The following is an 11,088-nucleotide window of genomic DNA, read 5'->3' on the forward strand; positions in this document are numbered from 1 at the left end:
CCCATGTTTCATGGGTTTGAGCCCTGCTTCGGGCTCTGTGCTGACAGCTCAGCCTGGAACCTGCTTTGGCTTGTGTGTCTCCCCTCTCTGCTTCTCTCTCTCTCAAAAATAAACATTTAAAGTGCTAAGGATTTATTTGGGAGGTACAAGCCCAGGCCTGTGAGAGGAGAAAAGAGGGGGGCCAGGAAGATGCAATGCTTAGCACTGGCTAAGCCTCTTGCAAAGACCTTTGAAGACAATGCAGCAGGTGAGTTTATACAGCACTAGGGACTCTTCTAGAAGGTTTGCAAAGAGGAACTACACCGGTGGAGTCCACAGGCAGGGAAAGGAGGGGGATTTTGCTTGTGCTTTCTGGCCCAAAGCCAAGGTTCTCAGCTTTAAGAGGGGCTTTGCATCTAAGTCTGAAAGTATTGGGGTAACTGACAGGTGCCAATGGAGAGAGAGAGAAGAAATGGTCATGAGAGCCTCAAGGCACATGTGTTTCAGATCTCATTGTGGATGCCCATGTCTTACTCCTACTTAAAACTCTCAGTGACTTCTCACACTCAGAATAAAACCCCAACTTCAAGGCCTGCAATACAGCAATCTTGGGGCACCTGGGTGACTCATTTGGTTAAGCAGCCAACTCTTGATTTTGGCTCAGGTCATGATCTCAGGGTTTGTGAGATCGAGCCCCACATTGGGCTCTGTGCTGACAGCAATGAATCCCTACTTGGTATTCATTCTCTCTCCCTTTCTCTCTCTCTCAAAATAAATGAATAAACATTAAAAAAAAAACAAAAAAAAAAACCTGTCAATCTTGCTCCTAACTTCCCCATTTGAATCTCCCACTCTTCCGCACCACCAGTCACCCTGGTCTCATTTGACTCCATGCTCATAACCACCCCAGGGCCTTTGCACTTATTAATGGCCCAGAGGATATGTCCCCTCTAGCTTCACCAACATAAATGTCCCTTTCTCAGAGAGGTCTTCTCTGCCCTTCCTAGCTCAACGTGTCTCGCTGCACCGAACATTCACCCCACTGTTTGATTTTCTTGGTAGCATCTATCCTATCTCAAGTTATTTATCACCTGTTTATGGTTAGCCTCCTGGTCTATAAAAACTCTGAGAGGGAGGGGTTTTGGTGGTCTTAGCCCAGCTGTGTGCCCTAGTGTACAAAACTATGCTCAGTACAGGTGTGCACTCAAAAACAATTTTTTTTGGCTATTAAAAAAATTTTTTTTAATCTTTATTTACTTTTGAGAGAGAGAGAGACTGAGCATGAGTGGGGAAGGGGCAGAGAGAGACGGGGAACACAGTATCAGAAGCAGGCTTCAGGCTCTGAGCTGTCAGCACAGAGCCTGCCGTGGAGCTCGAACCCACAAACTGAAAAATCATGGCCTGAGCCTAAGTCGGACGCTTAACTGACCGATCCACCCAGGCGCCCCTTTTTGGGCTATTGTTGAAAAAATGAACCGACCTTGCAACGGTCAACCCTCCCTCTTACCTCTCTGAATTCACCTTCCTCACAGTCTCCCCACTACTATGCTCCAGCTACACTATTCTCTACAGTTCTTCAAACAAACCAGCATGTCCCAACCTTAAGACTGGATTCATACCTGCCTCCCTGAGCGATTGTGCAAACTGGAAAGGAGGGCCTGATGCATGCCAAGGATTCCAATAATTGCTCAAATTTATTGTCTACGGTGGGCCTGGTGCTCTTCCAGGCATATGAATAAAACAGACAACTCCTGCCCTCATACAGCATGGCAGTTGGGGAAGGCTGCAATACACAAATAACTAAAACGGAGAGTCTGTCGGGTGGTGACAAATGCTGTAGAGAAAAAGGAGAGCGATGGGGGTGTTAACTATTTCAATGGGATGGCCAGAGAAGGCCTCACCGACAAGGTGACATTTGAGTCAAGACCTGAGGGAGGTGAGAAGTGAGTCATGCCAATCTGAGGGGGAACGGATGTCGGATGTCGATGCAGACAGAGGTAGCAGACAGAGGTAACAGCCGGTGCGAAGGCCCTGAGGTGGGAGCCTGAGTGGTGCGTTTGAGGGACCTGAAGAGGTCAATGTGGCTGGAATAGTGCAAGAAAAGAGCATCCTAGGAGATGAGCTGAAAAAGACGTATGGTCTTGAGGGACTGAATTTTACCGAGTGAGATGGAAGCCATGGGAGGCTGTTGAGCAGAAGAGGGATGAGACCTGACTCACCTTTTAACAGGTCCTCCTTGCCCTAAAGATAATCGAGTGAAAAGGAATCAAGTAGCTTTCTAGTACCACAATGAGGTCACTATAAGGAGCATCCCCACTTTCCAGATGGACAAACTGAGGCTCAGAGAGGCCCGGTATCCCCCGCACCCCGTTAAAGAGGCTGATGAGAGAAGTAGAAAGGCTGGCCCGCAGAGGGACCGGGTATCTGAAGACAGAGTCCACCTTCCCCAAACTGCGCTCTTCCGGCCGGCGGTGGGGGGAGGGGGCGCGGCCGCCTCGGGGCGTGGCCGATGGGACAGGCCCCTCCCACCTGCCCACTCCCCATCCCCAGCTGGCCGGGCGGTGGAATACTTCGGAGGTAGCGGCTGCGGCTGCGGCGGGAGCCGGCCCGGCGCCTGCTCCCTCCCCAGAGGCCGGGTGGGGCGGGGTGGGGCGGCCGGCGGGGGGGCGGGGCGCTCCCCAACCCGCTTCCCCCTCCTCCCGCCGCGGGCGGAGCCTCCTCCCCAGGCCTGCCGGGCGGGCCTCCTGCTTCTGGTTTTTTGCCGAGGCCTGACCTCTCTCCCTCTCCCTTCCCCCAGCCCTTTGAATTCCTGGCTCTTTCTGCACTCTCTGGTCTCAGCTCCAGGGTCACCTCCTCAGGGAGGCTCTCCTGGACCATCCCTCCACAGGCCTCCCTATTATACCGCCCTGTTTTGTTTTCCTCAAGGCACTGAACAGGGGCCGAAATTATCTTCGTCATGTATTCATCTTCTAGGGTCTCAGAATAAAACACAGTGTTCCATAGAGGGCTCTAAACCGCCTGAAAGCTTCTCTGACCTCCCAGGCAACACAGTCCAGCTACACTGGCCTTGCTGCCTGGCAAACTCCCTCCTCGGGGCCTTTGCACTGGCCCTTCCCTCTGGCCAGAACACTCTTGTTCCAGAGCTTTAGTACCTCTCTCGTTTCATTGGGTCTATTCAACGTCACCTCTTCAAGGAACTTCCTACCAGCACCAACCAGCATCCTATCTACACCACGCACCACGCACCCTTTCACTATTCTCCCCCTGCTCTGTTTTATTCTTTTCCTTTTCACTTCACCTTCTAAGATACTAAGTAATTTCTTTATTGTATTAAGTGTATTGTCCACCTCCTCATGTCAGGGGTTTTTGTCTTTATAGTTTTACTGCCGTATCAGTGCGGTATCATCCACGGTACCTGGTACACGGAAGGTGTTCAATCCATGAATGTTTGTGAATCAATGAATGTCTTTGTTTTCATATTTCTTTTCTTTGTTTACCTCCTCCCCTGAGCCATGAAAAGAGAGACCCTGTGAGGCTTACCCTCACGTATCCTTGCTGGATCCTTATTGACTGTAACAGTGCCCAGAATATAGTAGGTGTTCAATAAATACGGGTTAATCAAGCTCTTGCGATTTCTGTGAGCTCTCCAGCATGCGATCTGGAGCAAGCCACTTGGAGACTTGGAGCCTCCTGTTTCCTTAGGCCATAAAGATAGGTTATGGGAGAAATTATGTGAACTTGCCTAGCAGGGGCCTGCTTCTAATTAGCATTTTACCCTCCTTTTATTATGAAAAATGGTAAGCATATAGAAAAGATGGGGGGTGGGATGTATTCTCAGTGCCTGTCTAGCCTCCCATCTAGATTTAATTGTTAATATTTTGTTTCCTTTATCTACATATGCATATATGCATATGTATATTTTTTCTTTTGCTGAACCATTGGAAAGTAAATTGTAGACATCTTAACATTCTACCTCTAATATCTCAGCAGGAATTTCTTTTTCTTTTCTTTCTTTTTTCTTTTTTAATAGGAAAGGAGGTTTTGTTTGTTGTTGTTGTTGTTGTTTAAGTTTATTTATTTTGAGAGAGAGAGAGAGAGCAAGCACTTGCAAGTAGGGAAGGGACAGAGAAAGGGAGAGAGAGAATCCCAAGCAGGCTCGAGGGGGCCACCCGCATAGAGCCCCAGTGGGGGCCATGAGATCATGACCTGAGCTGAGATCAAGATTCTGATGCTTAATTGACTGAGCCACCCAGGCACCTCGGTATTTCTTAAGATTAAGGACACTCACCTACAAACACAACATTTCACATCTAATAGAATTAAGATTTCCAGGGGCGCCTGGGTGGCTCTGTCGGTTGAGTGTCTGACTCTGATTTTGGCATGATCTCATGGTGCGTGAGTTCGAGCCCCACATCGGGCTCTGTGCTGACAGTTTGGAGCCTGCTTTGGATTCTCTCTCTCCCACTCTCTGTCCCTACCCCACTTGTTCTCTCTCTCTCTCTGTCAATAAATGAAAAACCTTAAAAAAAAAAAAAAAAGAGCACCTCGGTGGCTCTGTTGGTTAAGCGTCCGACTTCACCTCAGGAGATCTGGTGAGTTCAAGCCCCACATCAAGCTCTGTGCTGACATCTCAGATCCTGGAGCCTGCTTCAAGTTCTGTTTCTCTCTCTCTCTGCCCCTCCCTTACTCACACTCTGTCTCAAAAATAAATAAACATTAAAAAAAAATTAAAAAAAAATAATTCCAGGGGCGCCTGGATGGTTCAATCAGTTAAGGGTCTGACTCTTGATTTCGGCTCTGGTCATGATCTCATGATGGTATGTGAGAACGAGTTGCATGACAACTGGCTCTTCGCTGACAGCAAGGACCCTGATTGGGATTCTCTCTCTTCCCCTCCCCTGCGTTCTGTCTTAAAAAAAATGTAATAAATAAACATAAAATAAAAAGAATTAAGAATTCCACAAGTCATCTGATATCCAGTCTATATTCAGATTTCCCCATGAATATCTTTTGTAGCTGTTTCTCCAACACCCCCCCCTCCCCTAGTCAGGATTTCGTGAAGGTTCATACGCTTATTTGGTTGTAATAAAGACATTATACAGTAATTTTCATTCTGGAAAATCCTCCACCATCAACCCCACCAAACCCTTTTTCTGTTTTCTTGAAATTGAATTGTTGGTGGAACAGCACAGTTGTGCTGCAGATGTTCCACATTCTGTATTTGTCTGATTGTGTTCATGTTTAATTTGTTCCTGTTTCCTATAAGCTGAAGGTTAGGTCTAGAGGCTTTGTGAGATTCAGTTTATGAGATTTAACAGGGAGCCTCCACAGGGAGTGTGCGTACTTCCTAACGCATCATATCGGGTGGTGCCCAGTGTTGGGGTGTCCCTCTCTTGTGGGTAGAGAGTTTCATTACATGGTTAAGGTGGTGAGAACCACATCTCCACATCATAAAAGGATATTTTCCCCTTGCAGTTAGCAAGTAACCTGTGGGGGGATGTGTTGGAGCCTGCCAAGATCCTGTTAACCTTTCACCCTAAGGTTTGAGCATCCATTGATAATTGATGCCTGAATCGAATCGTTTAGTTAGCATTTTCTAGAGCTTACTTTGGCCAGAAGCTTTATTTACAACTAACAATTCTTCCCAGAACTCCAGAAGAGTTAGCAAATGAGCTACTTGGAGAAGCTAAGTCCCATTGTCAGTTTATCAGACAAGTGTTAAACTGCTGTCTACCTATGCCCCACCCCACAAGTCCCCCTCTCCTTGAATTAAGTACCTGTGCTATACCAACCGCTAACGCTACCAACAAATGGACATGTCGAGCACCATTCTGAGCATTTCATGCGATTACTCTTTTTTTGATATTAATTAATGAATTAATGTATGTATTGATTTTTAAGTAGGCTCCAAGCCCTACTAAGGGCTCGAACTCATGACCCTGACATCGAGAGTCACATGCTCTACAGACTGAGCCACATAGGCACCCCGTCCCCCCCCAACCCCGGCCTTTTTTAAAAGATTTTGTTTTTAAATAATCTCTACACCCAATGTGGGGCTTGAACCCACACTCTCAAGATCAAGAGTTGCATGGTCTTCCAACTGAGTCAACCGGGTGCCCTTATATGATTATTCTTTTTAATCCTCAAAATAATCTCATTTTAAAGGTGAGGAAACAGGGGCACCTGGGTGGCTCAGTTGGTTAAGGATCTGACTTTAGCTCAGGTCATGATCTCACAGTTTGTGGTTTTGAGCCCCCCTTTGGGCTCCGTGCTGACAGCTCAAAGCCTGGAGCCTGCTTCGGATTCTGTGTCTCCCTCTCTCTCTCCGCCCCTCCCCCACTTGAGCTCTGTCTCTCTCTCTCTCTCAAAAATAAAATAAACATTAAAAAAAAACTTTTTTTAAGGTGAGGAAACTGAGACCCGAGGGGATTCAAACACTCGCCCAAAGTCACAAAGTTACTTAGGGTATGAAGCCCAGGATATGTGACTCCAGTGGCATCCACTCCTGCCCCCTCCCTCCACGCCTATAACCACCATATAACTGCCCAGCATTTGCTGAATGTGCTATAGTGCTCTTACAGATACAAACTTATTTTAATTTTCCTAACTTCCAAGGGGTAGGCAAGAAGATGCCCATTTAACACACTGTGTGGCTCAGAGAGGTTAAGCACTTTTCCAAGGTCACACACACATCTAATGAGTGGTTAGAATTTGAACCCATGCCTATCTGGCTTACAGTACAGACCCGTCAGAGTTGGGTGTGTTAAGAAGCTCAGTTTGGGTTTGGCAAGTGCATGGGCAGGTGTGAGGGGCCTGCACTTTGAGAGGTTAAAAACCCCTCCACGCTACTGTCCCGCGGGGAAAAAGGACACCCCACCTGGCCCGGTCCCTTCACGCAGTAGCCGGGCATGCGCCCTGGAGCCAACCTACCCTCCTTTCGAACCTTCCCTCTATAGGCTCCGCCCATCACCGTCCAGGCCCAATCCCTGGGTGGAGGGCGGGGCCGCCACGGGAGTGGGCGGTAGTTAAGGAGAGTCAGGAGCCTGGAGTCGTGCGCCGGAGTCAGAACTGCGTCTCACGACCCAGGCGCCGGTTGCTGAAGGAAAGCGAGCGAGCGATGCTGCCGTCGCCGCTTCCTGATTGGCTGTGCGTTGATCCCTCTTCGTTCTGATTGGCAGCGGGTGAGCTAGGTATGTAAATGAAGTGAAGGGGCCTGAGGAGAGAAGGGAAACCCTCGGCGGGGTCGTTTGGCCGGTTCGATCCCCGGGTCCTGCCGGTACGCGCCGGGGCTGCCCGGGATCGAGATGCGCGGGCCTCTAAGTGTCGCCCGGCCGGGTTGGGTGAATCACGTCGCAGCCCAGGAAGGGGGCGGAGGCGCCGGCTTCTGGCTCCGGCTGCGTGACTCACCCGCCCCCGCCGCCGCCGCTTCGGAAGGAGCCACCTCCACTGCCTGCCGGAAGCGAGCGCGGGCAGAGAAGGCGGAATAGTCCTCCGGGGATCCCAGCCCGCACGGTCCTGGGCGGCAAGCTGGAGCGACAGCCAGGACGTGGGGGCAGTGTCGAGGATCCCGGGGGTCTGAGGAGCCGGAATCCCCGGGGAAAGCCGGCCTGGCGCCGCTAGGGGGCACCGGGACCAGGGGGCGGAGTCGGGTGGGGGCAGAATTCCTGCGGTTCTGAACTCCCGGGTCTGCGGGGAAGGAGGCGAGGACGGACCGTTTTTAGTAGGGTGGGGGGTTACTTCTAAGGTCCTGTCGGGCAACTCCCCGGGGACTGGACCTTGCAAGCTTCCAGTCTGAAAAAAGCAAGTTGGGGCTGGGGTCCAGAACTCCAGGGGCCCCTACCTCGGGGAAAGTGTGGGTCCTCAAAGTTCTCTCAGTGGCCCCCTGTGCCCGTCAAGATTTCCCGGCAAGCTCTGTCTACTAGGCCTCCCAAATAAATCCTGAATCGATCAACTTCCTTCCACATCCACTACCAATCACCTTCTACTCCAAGCTACCATCATCACCCCAAGAGTGCACTAGCCTCCAAATGGAGCTTCCGATCACGCTCTTCCCCGTCTCCACTCCTCCCCACTCATCTTACTCCAAGCAGCTGAGGGGGATCTTCTGGAAACCTAATCCACAGCACCACTCTATTCCCTGCTCAGAACCCTTCAGTGACACTCACAGTAAAATCCAAACTTCTTGCCTCTGCTTGCTCTCCAAACCCTGTTCCCTCCCATGTCACTCTGTGCACTGACCACACGGGTGTTTTTTCAGTTCAAGCTCATCCAGCCTCCAGGTCTTTCTTTGCTTTTGTTGTTGTTCTCTCTTCTCTGAATGCTCTCCCCCTGGTTCTTCTATAGCTGACTCCTTCTCCTGCTTGAGGGCTCCACTCAAATGTCTCTTACTCAGAGGAGCCTGCCCTGACCACCCCCCAGAATCTTTCAGTGTCTTCCTAGCACCATCTGTACATTTCCTGTATTTAAATTTTCTTTTTTTTTAATGTTTATTTTTTTTTTGAGACAGAGAGAGACAGAGCATGAATGAGGGAGGGTCAGAGAGAGAGGGAGACACAGAATCTGAAGCAGGCTCCAGGCTCTGAGCTATCAGCACAGAGCCCGACGCGGGGCTGGAACTCACGGACTGTGAGATCATGACCTGAGCCGAAGCCGGTCGCCCAACCGACCGAGCCACCCAGGCGCCCCTACATTTCCTGTGTTTATGTATGTATTTGTCTGATTTATAGACATTCAATAAATGTTAGGTTAAACTATGTGAAACAGCTGCTTTCATGGGTTAAAAAAAGGTTGAATATTGGGCATTTCACATGGTTCACTGAAGAAGTACATAATAATAGCTATTAAAAGTACTTGTTAATAAGAATAGTTACAATGTAGGGGCGCCTGGGTGGCTCAGTCAGTTAAGCATCCGACTCTTGACTTCTGCTCAGGTCATGAGATCGAGCCCTGAGTCAGGCTCTGCGCTGATATCAAAGGGACTGCTTGGGATTCCCTCCCCCCCCCCCACCTCTCTCTCCCTGTCTCTCAAAATAAATAAACTTAGAAAAAATAGAGTGTACTAGGCACTGTTGTAAGTGCTTTTTGTATATTATCTCATTTACTCCAGAGAACAACTCTATGAAGTAGATACTATTATCATCCATTATCTTAAAGTTTCCCTAAGGAAGCACAGGCTCAAGAAGTTAAATGACTGGCCCGAGATCACACCAGACACCAGTTACCAGAGCCAGGGTTTGAACTTGCCACGGACTTTCTATAAGTGAATGACTCGCCCCACCCCCCGCCCCCTGCAGATGATGCTGAGCAAAGGTCTGAAGCGCAAGCGGGAGGAGGAGGAGGAGGAGGAGGAGGAGGAGCCGGAGAAGGAAGCCTTGGCAGTCGACACCTGGTGGCTGGATCCCAGGCTCCCAGCAGTGGCACAGGCGCCCCCGGCTGTGCCCTCCAATTCCCTCTTAGACCTCTCGGTGCTCAAGCTCCACCACAGCCTGCGGCAGAGTGAGCCGGACCTGCGGCACCTGGTTCTGCTAGTGAACACCCTACGGCGCGTCCAAGCATCCGTGGAGCCCGAAGCTACCCTGCCCTCCGTGCCCAGCCCGCCTGAGGCCCCTGGCGTGGTGGCTGACAGCCTGCTGGCCAGCTCAGACGCTGCCCTCTCAGCCTCCATGGCCAGCCTTCTGGAGGACCTCAGCCATATCGAGGGCCTGAGCCAGGCCCCCCAGCCCTTGGTGGACGAAGGGCCGCCGGGCCGCCCCAGTGGCGGGGCCCCACCCGGCCTGGGTGCCTTGGACCTGCTGGGCCCAGCCACTGGCTGTCTGCTGGACGATGAGCTCGAGGGCCTGTTTGAGGACATTGACACCTCTATGTATGACAGCGAACTTTGGGCACCTGCGTCTGAGGGCCTCAAACCCGGCCCTGAGGATGGGCCTGGCAAGGAGGAAGGTCTGGAGCTGGATGAGGCCCAGCTAGACTACCTGCTGGACGTGTTGGTGGGCACACAGGCGCTGGAGCGGCCACCGGGGCCGGGGCGCTGACCCCCACAGCGGAGATGGTGGTTTGGTGTCCAAACTGAGCCTGGTTGCTGGACTAACTGTCCTTGGAAAGACACAGCTAACTTCCCTAGAACGGAGAGAGGGGCTTTGGAGAGACAGAATCCATTCCTGAGCAACTTCACCTCTGTCCTCTTGTCTAGGGCTAATGAGGGGAGTCTGGGACTGGCCCTTGGGAGGGGATGACAGGGCCCGGTGGCTGGAATGTGATTTGGACCAGGCCCTGTGCTGGACTGAATCGGCGGAGGTCGTTCCCGGGGATGCTTTTTCCGTGATGTGGAACGAGACTGCACCATTTTCTGGAAATTAAAACCAGTCCTGGGTTATTTCAAGTCTGTGTGCTTTGTCTCTGGGCTAAGGCAAGGGTCAGGTAATAACCTCCAAATTTTACTGAGCGTGGACTGTGTGTGCTAAGCACCTGACGTGTGTTCACTCTTCATCTTTGAAATTAGATGGCCATTATTACTATCCCCATTTTACATTTTGAGAAAACTGAGGCTCCAACAGGACATCGCATGAGGGGGTGGGTTTCAAGCCATGAACTTTACTGCTTTCTTGTTCTGGTAAGCGGATGAGTTAGCTCTGGTAACTGGCCCTCTAGAACACTCCCCCCAACATACTCAGCCAGGTTTCCCTGATTGTGCATGATAATGGTGGTCGTGGTAGCAGTGGAGGAGCCCCAGGCCACCAGAAATCATGGCCTTGCCTGAAGTCTACCTGTGTGTCTTGAGGCTGGGGGTGGGGCAAAAGGGAGGTTTCAGAATGAGCCAGAAATAAAAGCACAAAGCTGAAGGCTTGATGGAGCTTCTCCAAAGAGCTTTGAGAGCCAGCTCTCCAGGAAAATGGGGAAAGGCACGGGACACTCCAGCAAGTTAAGAAGAAAAAAAAAAAAAAATCCACTCGGGGTCTCAAATCTGCCTTTGGGCAGGGATAGGGCAATTTGGAGGGTGCCTCTGAAATAAAGCCACCGGGTTTAGCGGCTTGACCGCAAAGCAGAGGCGGTCCTGCTTTCCTTCTAGAAGAAACCCAGGCCCTGGCGAGCTGGGGCCACCTGCCCCACTGC

General features: G+C 50.9%; 1 protein-coding gene across 1 annotated transcript; it reads left to right on the plus strand.

The window, feature by feature from the left end:
- Positions 1-7,029: 7,029 nt before the first annotated feature.
- On the plus strand, positions 7,030-10,357 carry SERTAD1 (SERTA domain containing 1). The gene is made up of 2 exons (XM_058707257.1): positions 7,030-7,169; positions 9,273-10,357. The coding sequence occupies exon 2, from the start codon at positions 9,273-9,275 to the stop codon at positions 10,008-10,010; it is 738 nt and encodes a 245-aa protein (XP_058563240.1). The 5' UTR covers positions 7,030-7,169; the 3' UTR covers positions 10,011-10,357.
- Positions 10,358-11,088: the final 731 nt, after the last annotated feature.

Source organism: Neofelis nebulosa, chromosome 17 (genome assembly GCF_028018385.1).
Source record: "Neofelis nebulosa isolate mNeoNeb1 chromosome 17, mNeoNeb1.pri, whole genome shotgun sequence".
NCBI lineage: Eukaryota > Metazoa > Chordata > Mammalia > Carnivora > Felidae > Neofelis > Neofelis nebulosa.